General features: G+C 51.1%; 1 protein-coding gene across 6 annotated transcripts in view; it reads left to right on the top strand.

Annotated features, from left to right (window-relative positions):
- DNAH17 (dynein axonemal heavy chain 17) overlaps positions 1 to 27584 on the top strand; it is a 12633448-nt gene that overhangs the window by 11953520 nt on the left and 652344 nt on the right. For all 6 annotated transcript variants that reach the window (XM_078653923.1, XM_078653924.1, XM_078653922.1 and 3 more), the window contains one exon: positions 11436 to 11618. In XM_078653923.1, coding sequence (XP_078510049.1) covers positions 11436 to 11618 — 183 coding nt within the window. The remainder of the gene's footprint in view (positions 1 to 11435; positions 11619 to 27584) is intronic.

The following is a 27584-nucleotide window of genomic DNA, read 5'->3' as shown; positions in this document are numbered from 1 at the left end:
AGACAGAGAGAGAGGGAGAAAGAGGGAGGGAGACAGAGAGAGGGAGGGAGTCAGGGGGAGACAGAGTGAGACCAAGAAAGGGAGATAGAGGGAGACAGAAAGAGGGAGACAGACAGAGGGAGGGAGACAGACAGACAGAGGGAGAGGGGGACAGAGACAGGGAGAAGGAGACAGACAGAGAGTGAGACAGAGAGAGAGAGGAAGACAGAGAGGGAGGGAGTCAGAGAGGGAGGGAGCCAGAGGGACACAGACAGAGGGAGGGAGACCGAGGGAGGGAGACAGACAGAGGGAGACCGACAGAGGGAGAAGGGTGACAGAGGGAGGGAGACAGAGGGAGGGGCACGGAGAGGGGGACATGGAGAGAGGGAGACAGGCAGAGATATAGGGAGGGAGACAGAGGGAGGGACACGGAGAGGGAGACAGACAGAGATATACGGAGGGAGACAGACAGAGGGAGGGAGACAGAGGGAGAAAGAGGGAGGGAGAAAGAGGGAAGGAGACAGAGAGAGGGAGACAGGGAGAGGAAGACAGAGGGAGACAAAGAGAGGGAGACAGAGGGAGGGAGACAGAGAGAGGGAGACAGAGGGAGACAGACAGAGGGAGGGAGGGAGACAGAGGGAGGGAGACAGAGGGAGGGAGACAGAGGGACAGAGACAGAGGGACGGAGACAGAGGGACGGAGACAGAGAGTGACAGACAAAGGGAGAAGGGTGACAGAGGGAGAAGGGTGACAGAGGGAGGGAGACAGAGGGAGGGAGACAGAGGGATGGAGGCAGAGGGAGGGAGACAGAGGGAGGGAGAGGGAGGGAGACAGAGGGTGGGAGAGAGTCAGAGGGAGACAGACGGGGGAGACATACGGAGGGAGGGGGAGGGAGGGAGACAGAGGGATGGAGACAGAGGGAGGGAGACAGAGGGAGGGAGAGGGAGGGAGACAGAGGGAGGGAGAGAGACAGAGGGAGACAGAGAGGGGACAGAGAGAGGGAGGGAGACAGAGAGGGAGACAGAGTGAGGGAGACAGAGAGAGAGGGAGAGATAGAGAGAGGAAGAGAGAGAGTGAGTGTGAGCGAGAGAGAGAGCGGGGGAGGGAGACAGAGAGAGAGAGGGAGGGAGACAAGGAGAGACAGAGAGAGAAAGAGAGAGAGAGAGAGAGAGAGAGAGAGAGAGAGGGAGGGAGACAGAGAGTGAGAGAGAGAGAGAGAGAGAGAGAGAGGGAGACAGAGAGTGAGAGAGAGAGAGAGAGAGAGAGAGAGAGAGAGAGAGAGAGAGAGAGAGAGAGAGAGAGAGAGAGAGAGAGAGATGTGTGTACGCCGGGTCTGGTGGCTCAGTAGACGAAGGAGTCCGGTGCAGGGACCTGTATTCAACCTCATGGTCACAGTTTTTTTTTTGCTCTAGCCCCGCCCCCTCCTCCACTGACCCTGCCCCCACTGGTGCACCCTAGGCGACAAACCACACTGTAAATGTGGCCCCCGAGAGAAAGTTTGTGAGTACCCATGCTCTAGAGCAATCCCAAGAGTCTAGGTTCTTCAGATTTTCAAGCACAAGTGTTAAACTATGAACCCTGAGGAATAAGGAAAGCCTCTCTGAGGAGGGGGCGAGTCGCATGTGAATCTATGAAAGATACCAATACTGGAGAACCGTAGTTACAGGTAAGCAACTCATTTTCTTCTCCAGGATTGGATCTTTCATAGTTTCACATGCTTGAATCAGAGTAGCTAGCAGTTGCATAAGCATACATGTATAGAAATACTGTACTATGCACGTATCTACCCTTAGAGGATGGTGGGTAAGAATATACATGCCAATACAGAAACATATATAAGATATTATGTAGTAAGGTATCAACTGTTGGACTTGACCCTTTTGGCAGGTTCATCCCTGAACTTTTTGCCTTTCTCCCCGCCTTATTTCTGACATGGTTTTGGTGGTTTTAGGCCTCTGGGCATTTTAGCACTGCTGTCCAGTGTAAAGTGCACGCGCTTTCTGTGTTACCTTGCTGAGATTGGCCTGCCCTCCCATAGGAATGCATTGGGGATTGGGGATCAGTGTGGGTCAGTGGTAATTCATGATATGGGAGGAGCAGAGTGGTCAAGTTTAGTATGTATGAAATTGTAACAATAAATGCTGCTCAATGGTGTGCGCAGATTTATGATGACTGGTTGAGAAATGCCACTTTTAGAAGTTGGCATTTCTGTGTGCTATGTCCCTGCCTGCCTGATGTGACTTGCATGTCTGGCTTGTGAGTGACAGGGGCTGGGAGGTGTGTGACTCCAGGAGGGGCAGGGTGAGTCAGCAATAGGCTGAATGGGACATCTGTGCTGAGAGTAGTAGAATGCTGGCTCCGCCCCCTGTGGTGTGTTTGATCACCTAGCCCCCACCTGACAAAGGGGATGAGGAGCTTGGGAAAAAAAAGTGCTCCAATTCCCCCCTGAACCAGTTGCATCTGGTTCCCCATGCCCTGTACTGCAGACAAAGAGATTAAGTGGTATAAGTACTGGGGCTGTGACCCCATGAAAAGGTTCTGTTCTGTGCTTGGGTGCTGTTCCTGACGCTGCTGGGGCGTGCTGCTGCTGGGGCCCAGGAGGAACCGCCATCAGGGCTTGCCTCCCTGGGCACAGCATTGCCTCTTCATCTCTAAGGACCTTTTCTGTCTCTTACGTCCTGTGAGCGCTGAAATTCGGTTCCTGGAAGAGCACTGGAGCTTTGCAGCACCAAGCTGCATGTTGCCCTGAGGGAATCACCAGTGTAGGGATTCCCCCGGATTGCTGGAAACGAGCGGGTGCCCACCCCACATTTTGCCTGCTTAGCGGGATCCTACCCCGCTTTATGGAGATTGGAAATTGGCGGGTGCCCACCCCGCTTATGCTTTTATGATTGGTGGGTGCCCACCCCGCCTCTCATGGGGAGCACTGCCTCTCCTGGCTGCTCTCAGCGCAACCTGGTGCGTGTGCTGGAAATGACGGGCTCCCGTGAACTGAGGGAGCCCTGTGTGTAGGAGAAGCCAGGCGGGAGCCCACCCCGCACTGGTGAACCGAAGAGGAGAGCCGAACAGCATCCTCGAGGAGCAGGGGGCTCCCCAGGAGCCGCCAAGCCTGCCCCCGCCACACTGGAGAAGAGCCGACGAGCGGAGCAGAATGTTGCCGGAGAAAGAGCGGGAGCCGACCCCGCCTCCGGGCACGCCAAGAAGAGCCTGCAGCCCGGTGAGTGGAGCTACAGGGTGGCACAGCGTAAGTGCCTAGCTGCAGAGCAGACCCGCAGGAGAGCGGGCCGCTCCAACGTAGAGAGACATTTCATTTACGGAGCCCCAGAGTAGGGCCTCTTTGCCTATTCACAGCTGCACCGCCATAGCGGGCAGCTGCAACCTTGCCCGCAGTGTGGTTATAGAGTCCCAGGGTGGACTTCCGAGGGCACAACGAGTGCCTGTGTTAATCCCTGAGTGGCACTTAGTGACAGCCGCATCATTTAGGTCTGCACAATTGCGCACTTTGAGACTCTGCTGCATTGGCAGCTGCCCTGACAATTGGGACATCGGGCATTTGAGCCCTCTGAGGAGGCCAGTTGGCCAAGGGAACTGTGAGGTTAATAGGGCGCTGGGCCCTAATGTGATTTATGTAAATGTAATGTAATGTAATGTAATTTTATTTTTGTAAAGCGCGACTTACACTCCACGGAGCATCTTGGCGCTGACCACTCATGTCTAGAGGTGTTTGACCAGGGAGCTAGTGGGGCACTGGTGGTACAATGTCTGGTGTCTCTGGGGATTAATTTTAGACTAGGGTTAAACAGGCTGTGTCTGTGAGTTTGAAAATCAATGTCTTTAGCGCCTATCGGAAAAGGGTCTCTGACGGGATCTGACGCAATTGGAGTGGTTGTTTATTCCAGGCCCAGGCTCCCAGTACTCCAAGGGATTTTCCTCCTTTCGTAGCCAGTCTAAATTTGGGGATCACCAGCAAGTTCAGGTTGGAGGATCTAAGTGGGCGAGAGGGCACAAATCTTCCAAACCTTTTAGACAGGTAGGTGGGGCCCAGATGGTGGTAAGACCTAAAGGTGATTACTAAGATTTTGAATAGCACCCTTTTGTGAATGGGCAGCCAATGCAGGATCTTAAGTGCTGCTGATGCTGACGACTTCCTGGGCCATCTCAGCACGAGGCGGGCGGTGGCATTCTGGACCATCTGTAGTCTATGCAGAACTGCTTTACTGGAGCCTGCATATAGACTATTACAGTAGTCCAGACGTGATGTAATAAGAGCCACCGCCACCGTCTTTCTGGCTGTCAACGGGAGAAGGTCGAAGAATCTTCTGAGGCCTTTGATTATGCTAAAGCAGGACCCTGCCACAGCACCTGCTTGTTGCCTAAATGACAGTGCTTCGTCAAACCTAATCCCGAGGTTGCGGTCTGTAGTGATGGTGTTTGGAGGGACTTCTGCATCCTGTGGGCACCATACTTTGGGGGAAAAAAGGTTTTGTTGTCCGAAAGGTAAAATCTCGGTCTTGCCCGAGTTACATTTAAGATGGTGACTTCTCATCCAGTCGGATGTGGCGGTAAGACAATCTCTCAGATTTTCCTCTGCCTTTCTTGTGTTGCTGTCTAGCACGAGGATAAGCTGAGTATCATCAGCGTAAGATATAGTGCTGATGTGGAAGGATGTAATAAGCTCTATCAGGGGGTCATGTACAGATTAAATAGTACTGGGCTCAGACTAGAGCCCTGTGGTACCCCTGTTTTTATTGCTTTCTCCTCTGAGCGGTAATTCCCTAGCACCATGACTTGCTTCCTGTGGCTGAGAAAGTTTTCCAGCCATTCAAGGGCAATTCCTGCTATTCCTGATTCTGCTAGGCGGCCAATTAATACGGGGTGTGAGACCGTATCAAAGGCCACCGATAAATCGAGCAGCACCAGAACAGCCTTTTTTCCTTGGTCCATGGCAGTCTTCAGGGTCTCCACAGTGTGCAGTAGTGCTGACTCCGTGGAGTGTTTAGCCCTGAACCCCACCTTGGTTGGGATGCAGGATGTCATTTTCCTCCAGATACTTAGTCAGTTGCTTATTCACTGCTGCTTCCGTAAGTTTAAGGAGAATTGGGAGCAGCGATATGGGACGGAGGTTTGAAAGCATGGTGGGATCTGCTAGGGGTTTCTTTTGCAGAGGTTTGACCGCGGCTAGTTTCCAGTCAGGTGGAATGACGGCAGTGGCCAAGGATGAATTTATGATGGCATTTATGCTCGGGTTTACTGTGTCCACTAAAGCATGTAGCAGCAAGGGAGGGCAGGGATCAAATGGGGAACCGGATTTGCTGGATAGAATGGCCTGGCGGGTTTCTTCCAGACTAACCTGAGTGAATTTGGTAAACTGGGTTTTCTTAATGTCAAATCTTATGGACTCTACAAGGGGGAGAACTGGTGGATCTGGGAAGTCTTTAGTGAGGTCAGATATTTTCTGTTCAAAGTAGTTAGCAATTGAATTACATAATGGAAGTGAAGGGGGGATCTCTTGTCTAAGGATCTTAGGATTCATGAAGTCGTTAACGATTTTAAAGATTTCTTTTTGCTTGTTATCGGAAGAGTTAATGGCTTCTAAAAAGTAGTTTTTTTTGGCACTTTTAATCATTGCATGGTACTGGCTTCTAGAAGTTTTATAGCTGATGAGTTCTTCGTTTCCGTATGCACGACGCCATTTCCCTTCCATGAGTCTAACCTCCTTTTGTTTTTCTTTTAGGGGGAGGGAAAACCAGGGAGCGGACCTTTTATTCCGCTTTTTGCTCACTTTGTTAGAATCCTCTGGCCCACAGAATCCTGTGACCCATTTACAGAAGCTGTTATAATCGGTCTCCGTGTTTCCAGTAAGAGGAGGTTTACTATCCTCGGTGATTAGGTACAAGTTGGGAGTATCCCTAATCTTTTTCCAGTCTTTCTTTGTGTAGACTTCAGGTTTCATATGGTCCGTTTTGACCCCTTTCTTTTCTACAATCAGTTTAAAGGGGACCAGCGAATGGTCAGTCCAAGTCTGGATGCGGGGGGAATCAACTATCATAGATTTAGTATTGGTACAGATACAGTCTAAGATATGGCCCGCTTTATGGGTGGGCTCTTCAGTCAGTATTGTGAGTCCCAAGACACTAGTTAGATCTCTCAGCCATACTGTGTTAGGGTCTTCTGCCTCATCAAGGTGGAGATTTAGGTCGCCTAATAAAGTAAAATTAGCAAATTTGAGAGTGAGGTTGCTGAGTGCTTCCCCAAGACTTTCCAGGAAGTCGTTCTGTGATCCTGGTGGGCGATAAATTAAAGCTCCTGAAAAGGTAGTCTCCTCGTTTATGTAAATGTATTGCGACTTATATAGCGCACGTATCACCCGAAGGTATCAAGGCGCTTGCTTAGGGAACCCGTCCTGGTATTCCCCTGTGAGATACCCCGGCAGGGTATCCACAAGGTGAAAGCCAGGCATCCCACCGCGAGGGGCCGTAGTGGAGATTAAGCAAGCTATTGCCCAGAGTCGCAGAGTGTGACCCCATGAGTCGAGTAGGCACCGGAGCGAGAATTGTCGAGTCCGTGGAATTTTGAGCCCGAGACCCGCCGAGGCAGGGAACCAAACCCTGGTCCACGGCCGATCTCAGCTTCCGGGTCTGCCGCCTCTAACCACTGAGCCACGCTTCTCTGGATGCAGAAGCCCATGCTTTCTGCCCCCTTAATGTCCGAGAGTTCAAACATGGTGCATTTAATAGAATCTCGGTAAATGATGGCGAGACCACGCCCTCTCTGTTCCTGTCTATCCACCCTCTGAATAAGATAGCCTTGAGGAACTGTTAGGGTGATTACCGGGTTACACCAGGCTTTAAGCCATGTTTCTGTCACGAAAAGCATATCAAGATGGGTCTCCCTGATTAAGTCGTGAATATACGCCCCATTCTTGCACACAGATCAGGCATTGATCAGTCCTCCCTGAAGGAGGATGTGCTTTCCCGTGTTAGGTGGCCACGGCTCTGGGGTGAGATAAGTTATACATTTGCAACAGCAGATTGGTCCTAGCCAGTTATCAACATTTATAAATTTGTGACAATGTTTAGTCTGGTAATTTAGGGAGAGAATCTCTTCCCTGGTAAAGGTCAATATTTTCGCTGTGGTGGACGAGGTTTGGACAGCGTGGCTAGCCCTAGTCCCGGCCGAGGCACGGACGGGCACAGACGGGCTTGCCTTAGGCGCGCCCGCTGCGCTCGTCCGCTGCGCGTCCGGAAAAGGCACATATTTATGGGGATAGATTATCGCCTGGCGGTGGGCGTGTCCTAAAAAAAGGGCGTGGCCGTGGTTCGCGCCGTTAATCGTGGAAATGAGTTTTGTTATTTGCGTTCCCGCGGCAGCGCTAATATCCGCTGCGCGGGTGATGAAGGAGCGGAGTGTGGGTAAGGAAGTCTCAGCTTTTAAAATTACACACAAGTAAAGTGACACTCAATATTAAAATGCGGCAAACAAGCTCCCGGCTTCCGCCTCAGGAGACACAAAGATCCTAAGTGTCGCTCGTATTCAGCGTCACTTAAGTAGAGAAGTGGCGGTGGGCGTGTCCTAAAAAAGGGGCGTGGCCGTGGTTCACGCCGGTAATGGCGGAAATGAGTTTTGTTATTTGCGTTCCTGCGGCAGCGCTAATATCCGCTGCGCGGGTGATGAGAGGAGCGTGAGTGTGGGTAAGGAAGTCTCAGCTTTTAAAATTACACACAAGTAAAGTGACACTCAAATATTAAAAATGCGGCAAACAAGCTCCCGGCTTCCGCCTCAGGAGACACAAAGATCCTAAGTGTCGCTCGTATTCAGCGTCACTTAAGTAGAGAAGTGGCAGTGGGCGTGTCCTAAAAAGGGGCGTGGCCGTGGTTCGCGCTGGTAATGGCAGAAATTAGTTTTGTTATTTGCGTTCCTGCGGCAGCGCTAATATCCGCTGCGCGGGTGATGAGAGGAGCGTGAGTGTGGGTAAGGAAGTCTCAGCTTTTAAAATTACACACAAGTAAAGTGACACTCAAATATTAAAAATGCGGCAAACAAGCTCCCGGCTTCCGCCTCAGGAGACACAAAGATCCTGTGGTGCGCAGGAAATGTGATTCATATCCTGTAATTTATGCAACGTGATTTATCCATAATGTGTTTGTGTGAGGTTATTCTCTAATGCGTTTAGACTTATGAGGTTACTGCATAATGTGTTTGTGTGAGGTTATTCTCTAATGCGTTTAGACTTATGAGGTTACTGCATAATGTGTTTATGTGTGTGGTTATTGTCTAATTCATTTAGACTTATGAGGTTATTGCATAGTGTGTTTATGCTTGGGAGGTTGTAGCCTAATGCATGTAGGCTGGGGGGTTATTGCATAATGTGGCACAGAATGTATTTCACGCCTAATGTGATGCTGCTTGCATAATATGATTTATATTTCAGGAGATGATGCCGAGTACAGTATTTTGTCAGTAGTTACTGGTTGTGTTCTATATTTATTATTAGTGCTCCATTCACTACTTGTGCTTGTGATGGTTCTGACAGTGGCCCAATTGGCCCTGTCAGGTGTATATAGTCCCCTGTATATATTGCCTAGTGCCAGGTGGCACAGTGTATATTGTGTGATTACTATTATAATGTGTTTATGATAATACAAAGGCTATTTTTATATGTAACCTTGTGTAGAGTTCCTTTTGTGGTGTGCCTAGTATGTTGCTGCTTAATGTGCGTGTTGCGCAAACTCTTTACACATTGCCTCCGGGATAAGCCTGACTGCTCGTGCCAACCTACCAAGGGGGTGAGCTGGGGTTATCTTTGGCGTGTAACTCCCTTGCCCTGACTAGAGTGGTGGTCTCTGCCTGGCTTTGACGCAATCTTTAGCCAACCAGAGATCCCATTTCTAACATCAACCATATATGTATAAATATAGATATAAATATAAGTATATTACACAATGTAAAAAGTAGAAAACACCTCTAATAGTAGAGGCTTAACTTATTGGAATAGATGACGTAGGACTGCCTGTCCCACTGCTGCTTCGCTATAAGTTGCCATGTCCAGGCAATAGCGCAGCGTGAAAGTATGAGCACTCTTCCAAGTAGCTGCACAGCAATTCTTGTCCAGTGGAACACCAGCGAAAAGAGCAGCAAAAGAGGACATTGCTCTTGTCGAATGCACCCTGGTCTTGGCTGTAAGCTGTTTACCCGTCTTAATATGACAGAGTTGAATAGTAGCAGCGATCCATCGTGCAGTTGTTCTTTTTGTGACAGCAGAACCCAGCTTTAAAAAGCCCATAAGATACTAGAAGTTGATCCGTTCAGCGCAGCTGCTTTGTCCTTTGCAAGTAACACTTAAACCATCGTTTGACATCTAAAGAGTGGAGAGATGTCTCCGCCTGTGAAGAAGGATGCAAGAAAAAAGTGTGCAGTATAACTGGCTCATTAAGGTGAAACTGAGATGGTACCTTTGGTATGAATTTAGAGTTTGTTCGTAACATCACATGGTCCTCTGTGAAGCATAAGTAAGGCTCTTTAGTGGTGAAGGCTTGAATTTTGCTTACTCTTCTAGCAGAAGTAAGCGCGAGATACAAAGCCACTTTCCATGTGAGAATCTTGAGCTCCATTTTGTGGATTGGCTCAAACGGTGGTTTCATTAATTGAGACAGGACCACATTAAGGTGCCATTCTTGTGGAGGAGCCCTAATGGGGGAAAAGTCCTGATTTGACCCTTCATGAACTGCTTGATGATGCGAGAAGAGCAGAGAGAAGAGGCGTCGGAAGTGCGTCAGTCTTTAATGCTGCCCACCTTGTTTGCTCTCCCGCATCCCTCTAAGGAAGAGGAGCGTCTCTGCTGTCTGGACCCGAAAATAGCGTTGTCATTTTACCTTGACTGCACAAAATAGTTCTGGGTGGACGACCAACTCTTTGTGGGGTATATGGGAGCTAAGAAGGGTCAGGCAGTACAGAAAAGGACCATCTCCCACTGGTTCGTTCTCTGTATTAAGATCTGCTCTGCCCTTGTTAAAAGCAGCCTCCTGAGGGATTAAGGGCCCATTTCACTAGGGCAAAGGCTGCGTCTACGGCCTTGGCTCAGAGTTTCCCAGTCCTGGACATCTGTCAGACAGCAACACGGGCATCTTTGCACACGGTTGCCAAACACTACTGCCTGGACAGTCAGGTCTGCAGGGACGTGCATTTTACCCGTTCGGTCCTGCAGGACTTCCTAGTGTGAGATTTTGGTCCGCAACCCACCGCCGGGAGAGTATGGCTTGGATATCTAATTCAGAGATAAGGAATCTATCAGATGAACAAGTTAATTACCTACGGTAACGCATTATCTGGTAGAGAGACTATCTAGTTGCAGATTCCTTACAGGCCCACCCATGCCTCCCCACATTGTGGACTGGTTTTGTTAGGGCTAAGGTTACTCCTCTTTTCAGGGCCCTAGTTTTGCACACGACTACATCATTTACTGCGTGGCTCTGCGATTCGGGCTTGGAAAAAATGAAAAGTACTAGTGTCTGCGCGCTTGAGTGGTATATAGGTGACCGCGATGTCATAAACAACGCTAACGACACCGACAATGTCACGCGGAGCCGAATAGAGCCACCCGATGGCGCGCGCAAGGGGAATTGCTTGTGTAAAATGTTTCCGGATCCAGCCTGATGCCTGGGAAATTCAAAGGTAAGGAATCTGCAGCTAGATTGTCTCTACCAAATAATGCATTACCAAAGGGAAGCAACTTATTCTTTTGTTCCTAGTCTTATTCTTAATTCTACATCTGTAATGCTCAATCTCCAGCACTTTTTCTAAAACTCAATAAATAAAACTAAAGAGTACGAATGCTTCTAATTATGTTTAAGCATTTGGATCTCATTTAGCCCTCAGGTGGCAAGTAGAAACCTGGAGGAGGTGGGAACACTGCCTCCCCTAACACAGCCACAGCCGTCCACGGGCAGTTCCTTACCCAAAGCATCTGTTCCCTCCATGGTAGTAGGATGGGGCTTTCACTTCTGTGATATAAGCCAGAAAATACCATGGTGTTTTGTCACACTTTTATTTTCCACAACCAGACCCCCAAAACAGCATGCAAGGGATCTTTGTGACTTTTCAGTCAGAGCCACCATGGTTTTTATATGGTGGACCCAAACATGGAAAGCGCTAGTTAGAATAGTGTCACATGGTCCCTCTAACACCTTTCTTTGGGTCGGTTTTCCTGAGGGTGTAACTAGCGTAACTGCATCATCAGAAAAGCGTCACTTCCCCCAAGCTCTAAATGAAGCATAGAATATGAGAGGTTGGCAGACGAGACAGCTCTGTTTTTAGAGGCTGTAACTTTGATGCCCACTTGTAAATCAGGGCTGTTACTGACGTTCAGCTGCTTTCCTCTGTTAAATCGTGCAGTGCTGTGGTTTGTTTTCTTAAGACTGTGTAACTGCCACCCAAAACAATGTTTTTGTCTTTTTTAGGTTAAAAGTGTACTGGATGAAATCATAGAGAAGCTTCCAGAACAGTTCAACATGTTAGAAATTATGGCTAGAGCAGTAGAAAAGACACCATATGTTCTGGTGGCCGTTCAAGAATGTGAAAGAATGAATATGTTAACGAAAGAAATCAGGCGGTCTCTGAAAGAGTTGGACTTGGGATTGAAGGTGAGTTTTTGGGAAAGACTTTGTGAAGCAAAATCCTCTTGTGAGAAATAACAAAAGTATCTTAATGCTCAAATACACGCATTGAGCTGAATCTGGACATTGAGCAACAATGAGTTATTGGTACGGGTAGGTGAAAGGTAGGTGAAAAGCAAATGATTCTGAGACTACTATGATCAATATACTTACAGAATTGTGTAAAGCGATGACACGTCACTGTTCAGTCTCTTGAGAGTCATAGGTTGAAACAAATAATGATTATCAAATAAGCACAAGTCGATTTTGTGTTGTAGGTCACTATGCTTCTAGGCCTGGTGCCCGTCAATATCATGATGCCCTACAGATATAAAAAGCCTGGAGGCATGCAGAGGTCATAGATAGTAACATGAGGGGGGCAAATGCAGTCCGTATGTGAGATTGGTTCTTCCGTCAGGCGTTCTTCTCTTGCTGCACCTATTTATTTCTTGACACAACACAATACCCTGTTGTACAAGTCAGGTACACGCAGCATTTGAAGCTTTAAGTTACATTTAAAACTAACAGTACCTGTTGGGAGAACAGTGTTCTTGTGTGCAATATGTTAATGTTTATGGATGAACATTCTTCATTGGTCTTACTTTGAGGGCCTTTGGTTGCCCGACAAAAATGCTGACTGCACTTTATCAAAGGCTTGACTAAATATGTTTACAAGAGTTTCCTGGATCATAGGAGGTTGGGTTTTGAGCAGATTTATGTCATTTCTAAATTTAGGGTCTTGAACTCATAGATGTATGCAAAATGTTTATTTAAATTTTCAAGAACAATAAAATAAACAAACATAACACTGAACAAAGTGTAAGTACAATAATCGGGTTACAAGTCGTAAAAGATATGAGTAGTAACCATACCTGTCTTAAAAACAGTAAAACTTAAAAGATCAAAATAATAACCAGCTGATTTTGTATAAAACATCAAATATGGATTACACATAATATGACGCACTAGGTAAGGAGTTATAAATGATAATGTATTTCTGATAGAGATATCTAGCCGCAGATTCCTTACTTTTGAACTTCCCAGGCGTCAGACTGGATCCGGAAGATTTTTCTTGAGCAGTACCTCTGCGCACCAGTTGGTGGTGTTGGTTGACTCCGCGTGACATTGACGGCGTTGTCTCTGTCATCCTGACGTCCACGTCTTCAATATGGGCACCAACTTGGCGCGCTAACGTCCATTCTTTTCTTTTCACGCCTGCCAGCACAGATCCGTTGAAGAGAACTACCCCTTGTCATTTTTTGACAAACTTTTTTTCACTTTTGGTCGAAATTTTTTAATTGGTGTGTAGGTATCAATCATGTCAGGATTCAAACTGTGCAGCACCTGTAACCACGCCATGTGGGTCACGGATCCCCATCTTGTGTGTCTTTGGTGCCTGGTGTGCGACCACGACCCGAAATCATGATCCGACTGCCGGGCCATGACTCCCAAAGGTTTGAGGGAGCTATCCATAAAGCTGCTTACATCCCGGCATCAGGTGTTTCGGAGGTCTCCTCATAGGTCCTTTTTCCACACCTGGTCCTGGTCTAGGTCGAGAGGAAGTTCAGAGCACTACCCTGGAGATTCCAAGTCTTCATCCTCCCATTTGAAGTCCTCGAAGGTGTCGGGTAGGAAGCACCACAAAAAATACAAATTGAAGCATGCTTGGTCTTCACCCCAGTCACCTGACATGACAGAGGAGTCTTCTTCAAAGCCTTGTTCTGAGGAGCATGTGCCTGAGTTGACTCCGAGCCCCCTCCCACACTTTCCAGGAACGACATCCGCCCAATTGAAGGTGTTTTATGACGCCATGTACACCATATTTGGGAGGCCTGAACTTGTTGGCGCGCCTTCGGATCCAACAAGCTCAGCAGAAGGAGTTTCATTGAGTTTCATGCCATTGGCTCTGGCCCAGGCGCCCGTGACTCCTCATGGATCCGTTCCTGGATCCCGATCATTGCTGGCCTTACCTCCTCGACCTTCCCTGGCATCGCGGCCGACGCCAAGATTCCCGACGACGCCGGCACCCACTGGCTAGATAAGCCCCATTCTCATCCCTGACGACACGGAGCCGGCTTGGCATCCACCGAGGACTCTTTGCATCCTCAGCCTTATTTTGAGGGACTAGGATTGGAGGAAGATTGGGAGGGACGCAGGACACCTTAGAAGTTGTGCTTTATAATGAAACATTGGACTGGTATGAGGTACTAGGTGAAGCCAGTGGCTTGGATACATCTTGTAGGAAGTTGGTTCTGTATATACTATACCAAAGTGAGGTATAGTGTGCACAGAGTCCAGTGGATCCCCAGAGGTATAGCAGAGGCTAAAGTAGGTAATACCGTACTCTCTTTTGTGGTAGTGTGGTTGGGCAGTCAGGCTTATCAGGAGGGTGTGTTAAGCATTTATTGTATTCACTCAATCAAGAACAGGTGGCACAAACTCAGACTAAATCCAGACCAATTAGGTAAGTATCAAAAAGGCATACTTATGTTTTATTTCGAGAAACAAGCAGGACTCGGCACAGGTAAGTAGAATATGCTTCCAAATGCAAAACTTTACCAGAAAATGCAATTGTAGTTGGAATTGGAATCATTACAGGTTTGTATTTGCCTTTAAAACAGTTCAGAATACATTGAAATGACTTTTGATTACTTTTAGATTACTTTGACTACTTGGGGTGATATGCCTAGATATCACACCGTGGACCTTTCAAAATACCGATAAGTAAGACAGTTATAGGTTCAAAGCAATATTACTTTGGTTTCCATACAAAAGTCAATTCACCAGAACATTTTCGGAAAAAAATCCCATCCTTGGTTCCTATGGAAGAAAATAATGTTATTGGTTTGCAGGTAAGTAAATGACCTGCAAGAATAGTTGATGGGGGGTTAAAACCAAGGTTCCCAAAGGCTCTCAAGTTGAACCCCAAGCGGCACTAGGGCGGCTAGGTGCAGGGGTCCAATGTTAGCCAATGGGGATAGGAGGCCTTCGGTCAGGGGCTGCTTACAAGCAGGCCACTCAGTTGTGAGAGCAAAGCTCCTGGCGTTAGGATCAGCACTGTAGGGGCCAACAATCAGCACAAGAGCTGCACCACCAGCGTCACGGATGGGGCCAGATGCAAGGTGCAAAGAAGACGTCCGGAGCCATGTTGGTTTCAATGGAGATCTCCGGTTTGAAAGAAGTACTTTAGGTTTGGTCAAGGAGGATTCCTCAGTGAGCCACCGGCAAGCGAGGTAAGTTGGAGGGATGCCTGGACACAGTCGGTTGGGCCACCCAAGGCTGAGGGGCGTCACATGCAGGAATGCCTTTGGGCGTCATGTGTTCTTACCAGCTCCGTTCGCGGTTGTTGGACCTCTCGGGTTAAGGTTACAGGCGTCAGTTAGAAAGTCGAGGTAGGTTGGGGATCGCCATATCCCAGGTTAGGATTGCTGGGGAGACCTACTCGTGGTGTTGGACCATTTGAACTTGGGCCGTGGACATTGGGTGCAGAGTGGTACAGAACTGCGTATTCGTCCAGATTTTGGGTCTGTGTTGGAGTCTCTGGGTGAGGAAATCCGGTGCTCACGGGAGACCGTCTATTTAGGAAGGGCAGGGCAGGTCCTCTGGCTTCCAGATGGCTGCTAGACATGCTGGGGTGCTACCTGGGTACAGGTTTATGTCGGCACAGGACAGTAGGGCTGGGTCCAAAGCAGTAGTCATCCCCTCCGTCCTCTTTCAGCACGGCTCTTCAGTCCTTCTTCTTTCTTCTACTTCAGTGTGAGGAGGCAAGGTTCAGGGGCGTCTCTAAATACAAAATTTAGGGGCATGACCAGCCGCGGTCGGTAGGGGAGTACCTGCCAGGGAGGTGACGTGGGGAGGGGCAGGGGGAGGGGCAGGGTGGGGGTTAGTAATGTATGGATAATGGATGTTTGCAGGTAAGTAAACATTTAAATAAATCAAACGAATTTCGTTGCGCGCACTGCATTGCATTTGGGGACCAATCCCCTGTGCACTGCATCGACTTGCTGTTGCCAAGGCTTAATGGCTATGCAATCCAGAAATCATTAGGCTACAAGAAGCTGCAGCCTTCCTTCCCTCCAAGGTCAGTGTCCTCACCACATCCTCTGCACCGTGAGCCTTCTTTATTGGTGAGCTGCTTTAGGTCCCAATGTGACTCCTGTGTCTTTGGGCTGTGGGTCTTCTCTTGCTTCACTGGGCTCCCCTGATTGCTCGGGTCTGCGCTGACTCTCCTGCTGTTGGTGAGTCCCTTGGACCTTGCTGGTCCCAACGTTGCTACTTTTTCGTCTTCCACACCAGTTTCGGCCACTAAGGCTTGTTGGTGCTCTCGCCAGACACCAACCACCTAGTCACCGACATCCAACGTGGGACAGCTTGTGCACGGCTCCTGGTCTTCCTCAGCATCACCTGGTCCTCTCAGGTGCAGTAACAAGGTCACCATCAACTCCGCAGAAACTCCAGACATCAATGGGCATTGTGTTTCCATGCCTAATGGCCACTTCCAAGTGGTATAGACTCTGTCCCCTCTGCTTGCAGGTTCTTTACTTCCAGAACCCACTCTTGGATTCCCCCGAACACCTCCTTAGTCTTCTCCATAGGCATCTTCTTCGAAGTCATCCATTGCTGTCTATGGCAGGTTCCGAAGTCACTTTGTCCCTATGCACCCTGCTTCCCTGGTGTAGGTAACCTGGTTCCTGGGGCATCCACGGATTGGGTGGCTCGCCAACCTTCCGTGCTCCAAGGATATTCTTCAGCGTCCTCTGGGAAGGGTTTTTTTTGCTTCCAAACCGCGACTTCCCCGCTGACTTCTATTTGACACGCAGCTGTGTTTCCACTCTGCACACAGCCTCCTTGGGATTCCTGGGTACTTACCTTTGATGGTTCCTTGTGTTCCTAGCTCCTCAGGGTCTTCTGGTTCAAGTTGTATCCTCCTTTGCAGTTTGCATTCCATTTTTAGGGTGAGCTTGATCTAACTGTTATATCTCTTCAGTGGGGTTTGGCAAACCCGCTGTTTGCCATTGGTCACTACCTGTGGCATTCAGAAAAGCTAGCTTCTTAATGGAGCAACTTTGTAAAAGCCCCTTCTTTGTACGTTTAGCTCTCTTACCAGTGATTTCACTCAGAGAGAGTTTTGGTCGGCCATCACATAGTACAGTGCGAGATGGCCCCCTCCTCCCATCTCCCATCTGGCTATTGCAGGTCAGGCATTGTGTTTTTCTTTTTATAGTTTTAGATAGCTGGGACAGAAGGACACGTTAGTTATTTGGTAGGCATGGGGAGATTAAGTGATTTGCCCAAAATCACCGATGTTTAGCCGACGCCGAGGCTCATTTTTAAAAAATGTATTTGCATGGCGCCCGCTTCACATTACATTTCTCTGCACGGGCGAAGTGCTTTATATATCTGAAAGAGAAACGTTAGTATTAGATTCCTTACCGTAGAATATCCGCAGGGGTCAGACTGGATTCGGACATTTTTGCGTAGCAGTACCCTTGCGCGTCGGTAGGCGTCGTCTGCGGCTCCGCGTCCGTCGTCGGCGTCTTGGGCGCCGTGATGACGTCGTCGGAGTACTTAGACGCTGCCTCCGCGTGCTGACGTCAGTTCTTCTTTTTTCCGCGCCAGCAAGCGCAGATCTGGAAAAAGCAGTAACCCTAGTCAATTTTTGACTAACTTTTTTGATCGTTTTGATCATTTCTCTAAGTCTTTCGACTCCGATTGGTGCCGTAGGGATGCCTGGCTTTAAGCACTGCGAGGATTGCGACCGCCTAATGTCGGTCACGGATCCTCACCACCTGTGTTTAACTTGTCTAGGCGTCGATCACGACGACAAGGCCTGCTCCGACTGCCGGGCCCTCTCTTCGAAAGCCAGGCGGGAGCGAACTCCGGCAGTCGGTCCCGCGCCGCGAGAGGTCTCGGTCCCACGGGAGGTCGAGGGACAGGTCGCGGGCTCGGAGCCACCACAGCTCCGAGAGTAGGCCGCACTCCTCCGGGTCGAAGTCGTCGTCAGGTAAGAAGTACAAGAAGTCCAAGCGGCGTCATCGCTCTTCGGACTCCCCCCGACGCTCGCGCGATGCGGCCGGGGGTTGGGGTGACACCACCCACGCGGCTCCGTCGGAGTCGCAGGCACCGCGTCCAGCTCCACACCCTCCGGTCCCTGGGCTAAACGCGGGGCCGGAGGAGATCAAGCACTTCCTCATGGCCATGAGGAAACTCTCTCCTCCGACGGGCTCCGCGGCGCCTTCGGGCCCAGCGGACCCGTCTGGGGCCTCTAGCGGGTCGGCGACGCCTTCGGGCCCGGCGCCGCAGGTTCCCGTTATCCCGACGCCGCCGGTGCCTTCGGACCCGGCGCCGCAGGGTACAGCGGCCCCGGCACCGCCGGCGCCTTCGGGCCCGGCGCCGCAGGGTACAGCGGAACCCCGCTAGACCTTCCTCGGGATCTGGATCGTCGCCGGTGGACCTTACGACCTCCCCGGCGTCGGACCATCAGGTGTCGCCTCCGGCACCGTCCTCGGGCGGCGCCGTCCCCGATGCCCCCTTCATTCCTGTTCAGACGTCGGGACGGCCCCGATGGGCGCAGCTCCAGACGTCGTTTGGGGAGTTTCACTTCTATGAGCAGGCCCCATTAGTTGAGAACACTGAGTTTCAGGAGATGGGTGATGAAGAGGATTGGGAGGGGTCTGACGACCCTCTGACCAGAGAGTGTCAGTCTCATGAGGACTGGGCAGAAGACCTTGGGGAAGCCAGTGGCCTGGACACCTCTCCAGACACTGGTTTTGTCTCCCCTCCTACCGTGGCTTCGGAGGAGGGAGCAACCTACAGTGTGGTGTTGATGAGGGCTGCCAAGGCCTTGGGCCTTGAGCTCCCCGTCGCGGCCCTGAGGACTAATCTCCTCACTGAGGTCCTTAAACCGCAGTCAAGCTCGGCCGAGCCTCTGCTGCCCTTTAATGAGGCCTTGCCCGACGTTCTTCTGGGCACTTGGTCCAAGCCCGCTACGGGTTCGCCCGTAGATAGGAACATGGCCAGATGCCACCGCCCCGCCCCGGGCGACCCATGTTTCCTGTCCACCCACCCTACCCCCGAGAGCCTGGTCATCCAGGCCTCCAATTCCCAGACCGCATTCCCGTCGGCACCGCCGGACAGGGAATCCAAGAGGTACGAGCAGTACGGCAAAAAGATCTTCTCGTCCCTTAGTCTGGGACTGCGGTCTTCCAACACCGCATGCCTCTTGGGCCGCTACACCCACTCTCTGTGGGATACGGTCGCGGAAGTGCTGCCAGAGTGTCCGTTGGAGGTACGGGCCAAACTCGGCCAAGCCCTTGTGGAGGGCCGGGATGCAGCCAAATATTCTATACGGTGTAGGCTGGATACCACCGACTCACTGGGTAGAGCGATGGCAACGACGGTGGCGGTCAGACGCCACGTCTGGTTGAGGTCCGCCGACTTTTCGGCCGATGTCCAGAACACCTTGATGGACATGCCGTTTGATGGCCGTCGCCTCTTTGGCGACAAGGCAGACCATGCGCTCGAGTGCTTTAAGGACTCCAGGGCTACGGCCAAGTCCTTGGGCCTCTCGGCCCCGCGCCAGCAATCGGCTGCCTTTCATTCCTTTCGTGGCCACGGAAGGGGTGTACCCACACGTGCTGCCAGCCACGCTCCGCAGGGTAATACCCAATGCGGTGGCGGCCGTGGGAATCGCCGTCCCGACGGTCGGGGACAACGGCGAGGTCAGTCCACACCTTCCCCCGCAGCATCCGCCTCAAAATCCTCCTAGTCCGTGCTTTTTAGGCCCATGTGACGCAGGTGGGGGGCAGGGTTCGCCATCACCACCTCCACTGGCGCACCGTCACTTCGGACAGGTGGGTGCTGCAGATCGTCCGAAGGGGCTACTCCCTCCTCTTCGAGGCGACTCCTCCAGCCATGCCACCGCAGAACCACCGTGTATCGGGGGATCATTTGCGACTTCTGCAGGAGGAAGTTAAGGCCCTCTTGGCCAAGGGGGCCATCGAGCGCGATCCTGGGCCAGAAGTAGGGTGTGGTTGCTACTCCCGCTACTTTCTGGTACCCAAGAAGGGTAAAGGGGGCCTACGCCCTATCTTGGACCTAAGGAACGTCAACGGCTTCCTTCGGAAGGAGAAGTTCAAGATGCTGACACTGGCCCAGGTCCTAGCTGCCCTGGACCCAGGAGACTGGATGGTAGCGTTGGACTTGCAGGATGCTTATTTCCACATCCCCGTCCTGCCGGCCCACCGGCGCTACCTGCGGTTCACGGTTGGCCACGAGCACTTTCAGTATGCCGTGCTCCCCTTCGGCCTTACCAGCGCCCCACTGGTGTTCACAAAGGTGATGGCGGTGGTCGCAGCTCACCTGCGCAGGTTAGGGGTTTCAGTCTTCCCCTACCTCGACGACTGGTTGTTGAAGGCGGGCTCGCCCCAGACAGTCGTCAGCCACCTCCAGACTACGGCAGACCTCCTGCACCGGCTGGGTTTCTCCATCAATGTGCCGAAGTCACACCTGTGCCCCTCTCAGAAGCTCCTTTTCATCGGAGCGGTTCTCGACTCCACCCGAACAGCGGGTCCGGGATATTCAGGCTCTGAATCCCATCTTTCAGCCGTTATCCCGGGTCTCGGTCAGGTTGACGCTGCGGCTTCTGGGGCTGATGGCCTCCTGCATCCTGCTGGTGCATCACACCAGGTGGCGGATGCGGGCTCTGCAGTGGGACCTGAAGTTTCAGTGGGCCCAGCATCAGGGCAACCTATTTGACCACGTCCTGATCACGGAGGGCACTGTGAGACAGCTGCAGTGGTGGCTCACGGACCGCGATTGGGTCAGCGGCAGATCCCCCTCCCTTCCCCAACCGGAGCACGTAGTTGTGACGGATGCGTCCCTCCAGGGCTGGGGAGGCCACATGGGAGAGGCGGAGATCAGAGGCCTCTGGTCTCCGGCGGAGGCCCGGCTCCACATCAACCTGTTGGAGTTACGGGCGATTCGTCTAGCACTGAAAGCATTCCTCCCCTCTGTCCGGGGGAGTGTAGTGCAGGTGTTCACGGACAACACCACCGCCATGTGGTACTGCAACAAACAGGGCGGGGTGGGGTCGTGGACCCTATGCCAGGAGGCTCTGCGCCTCTGGCAATGGCTGGAACGCCAGGGTGTGACCCTGGTGGCTGAACACCTGGCAGGTTCTCTGAACGTCAGGGCGGACGAGCTCAGCCGTCGGTGCATGATGGATCACGAATGGTGTCTGAACTCAGACGTGGCGCAAGGCCTCTTTCAGCAATGGGGAGAGCCTTGGTTAGATCTATTCGCCACCAAAGAGAACGCACAATGTCATCAGTTCTGGGCGTTGGAATTTCCAAGGCGGCACTCGCTCGGAGACACTTTTCATCGCGAGTGGAGTTGCGGTCTACTGTACGCCTTTCCACCTATACCACTTCTGCCCAGAGTGCTGAAGAAGATCAAGCGCGACCGGGCCCAAGTCATCCTTGTGGCTCCGGACTGGGCTCGAAGGTACTGGTATCCAGAGCTACTCAGTATGTCAGGCGATCCCCCGGTTCGTCTGCCTTTTCAGGAGGACCTTCTGTCGCAGCAGCAGGGGACGGTCCTCCACCCGACCTGTCCAGTCTCCACCTCCGTGCTTGGAGATTGAGCGGCGACAGTTGAGGCCATATGACTTGCCTCCTGAAGTCTGTAATGTCATTCTGGCAGCCAGGCGTCCCTCCACAAAGTCGGTATACGCCTGCAGGTGGAACAGATTTGTGGCATGGTGCACAGCAAAGGCTGTGGATCCTCTTGCTGCCCCTCTTTCTGAGGTTCTTCTCTTCCTTCTTTCTCTTGCCCAGCAGGGCTCTGCTCTGGGCACTATCAAGGGCTACCTTTCTTCCCATTTCAGCCTTTCTAAGGCTGCCTGATCAACCTTCTTTGTTCAAGTCCCCTATTGTAAATAGATTTCTAAAGGGCATCACTCACACATTCCCTCCTGTTCCGTTTGTGATGCCTCAGTGGGCTTTTCTTTTTTAAAAGTATATTTTTATTGCAGAATTACGGACAAAACATCGGGAGAAATCAACCATCAGCACCACCTCCATACAAGGTACCACACTTTCCTTGGGTTGTACACAGCCCATCAGCCCACATTCCGGAGGCCGGGCGGCGTAAGTTCGATGTCCAACAAGGTCTCCTAGTATGTTACCGAGGGGTTTCTGGTCAACAACATAATTATGCTTCTGCATTTTGTATCCCCTCAACAACAACTTCCCCCTCCCCCTAGAGATCCCCTGGAGGGGCCGTGCCTACCGTGCAAGCAACACATGGGCCCACTGGATCTACAAAGCAGGGTCCCGCTGGCACAGCGGGACCCACTCGTTCCCACTCGTCGCTACCTGCGTTTCAGCCCTAACAGGGTAGGCTACGAACTCCTCTATTCCCCCCCCCTCCCCCTAACTGCTGCTGATGTGGGTGGTGATTGTGTGTGTTGGACAGAGTGGCGCGCCATCAATAATGGTTAAGTGTTCGTGCTTCTGGTCTCATGGAACTCAGTTTCCGAAAGTCTCTCCTCTACATCTGCCGTTAAAGAATCACACAAGGCCTGCACATTCGTCTCCCAAGCCCTAGCTGCCTCCACGCCCCTCTCATTCCCCAATCTGGTGGCCTGCCGCATCCTCAGTACACTCTCACACCTTGACCACTTCAGCAACTCATTCGTCCATCTCCCCACCACAGGGCCTTCCTTGGTTTTCCAGCGCCATGTGATCTCCCTCTGGGCCAACATAAGCCCCAAATCAATGAATTTGCTCGTAACTTTCGTTTTCGCTGTGTGGGGAAACCATAGTAATAGGCATGCCGCCATGTCAAATTCCACTTCCCTATCCGTGACCGCGTTCAGAAGGGCGCCCACCTCGGGCCAATACGTACCCAGCTTTGGGCAGCCCCACATCATGTGGTCTAGTTCAACCTCCGGTGTCGAGCACCTCGGGCATGCCGCGACTTGCACTTGAAAGTGCCGGCGGAGCTTCCCCGGGGTCAGATAAGCTCTGTCCAAAAGGAAAAAATTTACCTGTTGGAACCTAGCATTCCTACTACCCTTCCATGTCCGTGCTATAACGTGGCCCCACTCTGCATCCGGAATAGGCTTGTGTAGGAGAGTAGGGTCTGCAATCCTATGATCACCCAGATTTTTGCTTTTTGCTGCACTGGTTTACGACTTTCCCTGGCTGTGGGCCTGCTAATCAGACCCACAGCCTAGCTGTTCTCTCTATCCAAATTGTACTCAGGTACTGAATTGGCACTGGGCCCTCTCCAAGTTCCTGTACCCAGGGCTGAGTTGCACCCAGAAGTCTCCCAGGGGCTGAAGCATGTATTATGCCACCCCTGGATTGACTAACTAAAACTGACACAACTGGCTGCACGACAGCTGGGGCAAGGTGGTGTACTCACCCTTTGCTTTAGATATAGTATGCCTATATCTAACCCTAAAATGGACACACAGATCTCCTATCAGTCACTCCTATGGCAGGCCTTAACAATCCTGAAGGCAGAGTGCGTGGAATCGTGTGAGATGGTGCTCTGGCATGAGCTGAGCCTGTCTGCGGCTTTCGGGATCTATCCCTTAGCCGTTTCCATGATATCGCATACCATATACTCTTAAGTGCATTATAATCCCCGCGGTTATGTGCCAACTCTGGTATCGCTTTATCAAAACATGTCGAGTAAGGTGTCATACGAATTGGAATACTAACCCCTCGCCAGTTCTGGCGACGGGGTTAGCATTCCACCCTTCTAGAGGGACACGACATGCCTGTAACCTATAACCCGGTTAAAAGTCAGACAGAGCCTTAGCATCCACAAAATGGATGCTGCCACCGAGACACAAGTCTGCCCTCCTGCTGCTGGGAGTCCTCCCAGAGCAGGAGATAAGGACAAAGGGTTTCCTGCCAGGGGCGGTGCCAGCACCGTCCCAGACAGGGTTTTGTGTATTGTAGGTAGGCAGGGCTTTAGAGGAAGGTGACTGCACGTGGCACCCCGGTGCTCACTGTGCATAGGCTGGCTGGAACCAGTTCCAGGGTCACTCCAGACCCTGTGCTGGGGAAAAGCCCGCCAAGGAAGTGGGTGTAACCACCCCCCTCCTGGTCCCACCCATAGGGCAGGACCTAGTCGCGTGCCAGCCCCTTTTTCCCAGATAAAGGTAGAGACTGGCCCCCTTCCAAATCAGATCATCTTTGAATCCTGAAACTACTTTCTGCGAAAGGAACTCAAGACTTCTTCCTAAGATTTCTCCCTTGTGACTAAGGAGTAGTCACCCTGCATCCGCAGGCACCATCTAAGAACACTGCGGTCTGCTGCAAGTCCTTCCTCCGGAATCCGACTGCCCAGCTCGACGAGACCCGGCTTCCCTGGCACCTCTGACCTCTACCCACCTCTACAGCCCAGCTGAGAACCGTGGGTGCGACGAGACCTCGAGGGACCGGCCATCGCCAAGACTGCACGACTTCTGCACAGCAAGCCCACCGAGTAATTTCCTGGTGAGTGCTTTGGGGTCCGAGAAGCCCCCACCCTGAGCAGCTCCAGCACCGAAGAGCAGCCCCCCAGCATCTCCACGATCTGCGTGGGGCCCTTCTGCTTTTTACTGCTCACCGCGTTGTTTGGCTACTAGCCCGCTGGCTTGTGGCCTTCCTGACGACGCCCGACGACATTTCTGCTGCTGGTCTGGTTGCTCCAGACTAGCCCTTGCTCCCTTCCAGAAGAGGAGCACCCTGGACCCTCCTGGTCCACTCAAGACGCCATTTTGAGTCCACCGCGTGGGCTTGAATTAGCCAAGGCTTGTTGCCCAATCCTGGGTAACTTCGACGCCAACGACTTCATCCTTCGTGGGACAGCTCGCACCTCCATCCTGGTCGCCGACAACGCCTCCTGGTCCGAGAGACTGCAGAGCCCAGCAGTGCCCACTCACCTGACTGCGGTGACTTCGCCCGGTGCCATCCTGGTGCCCACTTAATCACTGGCTAGTGATTCAAGATTTTGGTCCCCTCTGCTTTCAGGTTTTCTTCTTCCTTGATCCAGGCTTGGATCCATCGAACTTTCCTTCACTGGTCGCCTGCCAGCAACTTCTTCCTTCCAGGCTCCTGGTCCGGCAACGAGATCCCCGACGTCTTTTCAGACCTATGCAGCTGCAGCCCCTGGGCTAGGTAACTTCGGCACTTCGGTGTCCCAGCATAGCCTCACTATCCTAGGGTCAGGATCCACTGTCGTTTTCTTCCTACCAGGTCGGGTTCGCCCGTGAACACTAACTTTGCCTTTACTAGCCTCCATAGACTTTGTCCCGCATCCCGCGTGAGAGTGCACACTCTGCACCCGAGTCCCCTGGGCCTCCTAGTAGTAATCTAACGATTCCCTAGTCCAGTCCTAGCGATTCCAAAGCCTATTAGAACTGTTACTTACCTGCTAGTAATTCGCATTCCACTTTTAGTGTATATGGTTTTTCGTGCCCCTCGGGCATTTGTGTAACGTGCTAACTTAAAAGTATTTTCGTAAGAGTTTTGTTGTGTGCCTAGCACCCTGTCCTCATAAAGAGTACAGGGTTGTTGTGATTCTAATAAATACATTGTTTATTTTCATAACACTTGTGTGGTGTCCTTTCACTGGGTGTTCAAGGGGTAATGTGATGGTAAAACAGCTGGCTTAACACGCCCTCTAGAGTCTTAGCCTTAGACTGCTCGTATCCATGCTACTAGGATAGCTGGTCTATAAGGTTGACTTACAACCAATCATCAATAAGGGTTGTTTGGACTGATATATAGTGATCACTAGAATAGTGAACACTGCACATCAGGCCAACTTCTCACATTGGTGAGCAGCGGTTGGGATTTGAGCTTGCTGTTGTTTTACCACACATGCCCTAAGAATATCTTGTGAAAGATCACATAAGTACTAAAGGTACATATAACTTAGCTTAGAATACTCTGAGTTCTACTGAACCAGCTGTTGTAGCTCCTAGGGCCTAGCACACCCTAAACTACAACTCTAGCAAGGGATCAGTAGGCAAACATATAGTGTAGGTAAGTGCACCACTTACACCTCACTAGAAAAGCATGTCGACTCAGGGGGACTCTACTGAGACTCCCCTGGTCAGTGTTGACCCTCCACAGGTCACTTCAAGATATGCAGCTCTCAATTTTCAGGAGATGAGGCAACTCTGTGTCTCCAGGAAACTGAAGCAGGGGTCTAACCCCACCCTTCCCTTTCTGATAGGTCTCTTAGAGACATATGATGCCAGAAAGCTTTCTCAGTTACATGAGAACATGCCAGCCTTAGAGGGAACCTCTGGGGATCCAGACCTCCCCAACACTGATTCAGCAGTTGAGGAGGAGGATGAGGAGGTACTCTCTGGGGATGAGGTAGACAAGGGTCTTGAGGTAGTCAGAAGGCTAACTAGGACCAACTTAGACTTACTTGGGCTAGGATCTGGGGGCCCCCCAGTACTAACCCGAAGTGGGCCTAACCTTGGAGTTAGGAGAGATAGATCTCTTTCTAGGGACTCCAATAGATCTCTGCACTCTAATGCCTCTTCTCAGGGGAGAAGGAATCCTCCACAGAGGAGATTTACTTCCCCTCAGAGAAGGGAGCATGAGGCTAGGATGAGACAAGCTGAACTGAGGATTGAAAGGGAAGAAATTGCCCTGGCCAAAGAGAAGCTTGCCCTGGCAAGAGAGCAGCAGATGAGTGGGCTAGCTCCCACTGGTGGCAGCAATCTCCCAAGAGATAGAGAGAAGGGTTTAGATACTAAACACCTGACTAAAATAGTGCCCCCCTTTAAGCAAGGGGATGACATCCAGAAATGGATGGCTGCTCTGGAGAGGGCCTGCACTGTGCAGAACATTCCCCAGAGTCAGTGGGCAGCTATACTGTGGCTCTCCTTTGATGGTAAAGGTAGAGATAAGCTCCTCACTACAAGGGTGGAGGATGCTAACAATTACCAGGTCCTGAAGAATACACTGGTTGATGGGTTTGGTTTAACCACTGAGCAGTACAGGTTGCTGTTCAGAGACACCCAGAAAACTCAGTCTCAGGACTGGTCTGATTTTGTGGATTGTGCCACTAAGGCTTTGGAGGGCTGGTTGCTGGGTAGCAAGGTTACAGATTACACAGGATTGTATAATCTAATGATGAGAGAACAAATTTTAAACAATTGTCAGAACCAGTTGCTGCACCAGCACCTTGTTGATTCAGATCTGACCTCTCCCCAAGAATTGGGAAAGAAGGCAGACAAATGGGTCAGGACAAGGATCAAGCAGAACCAGAACCAGAACCAGGGTGGTCAGAAGAAAGCAGACCAGAAGGGTAATGTTAAGAATGAGCAAAATGACCAGAAGTCTTCACCAGGTCCCCAACAAACCAAAGAGGGTGGGGGTCAGGCTTCCCAGAAGAAGAAGACTCAAGAAGGCCAGTCAAAAAGGTGGTGCCAGTACTGCAAAAGTAAATCTCACTGGTTTAGTGAGTGCACCAAAAGAGGAGGACAAACTCCTGCCACTACAGCTCCTAAAGCAACTGCACCCCCTAGTACAGTCAGTAGTGGTAGTGTCACTCCCAAGGCATTAGTTGGGTTAACCTTGGGTACTGAGGGGTCTGACAACTTAGTTGGCACACTCACTCAGGCTGTCCTTGTCTGTACAGGGGATATGGATATGTCCCCTGAAATAAGTCCCAATACTTTGGGCAAATACAGGCAGACACCTTTGATTAATGGCAAAATGGCTCAGGCCTATAGGGACACTTGTGCCAGTGTCACCATGGTGACACCTAACTTTGTGGACCCTGGACAGATCATGCCAGGTACTGATTTCCTGGTGACCAATGCCAGCAATGTCACTACTAGTCATAGTGTGGCAATTGTAGCTTTCTCCTGGGGTGGAGTGAAGGGACAAAAGAAAGTTGTAGTCAGTTCAGACCTCCCAGTTGATTGTT

Source organism: Lissotriton helveticus, chromosome 7 (genome assembly GCF_964261635.1).
Source record: "Lissotriton helveticus chromosome 7, aLisHel1.1, whole genome shotgun sequence".
NCBI classification, from domain to species: Eukaryota; Metazoa; Chordata; class Amphibia; order Caudata; family Salamandridae; genus Lissotriton; species Lissotriton helveticus.
This window is presented reverse-complemented; position numbering and strand designations above follow the sequence as displayed.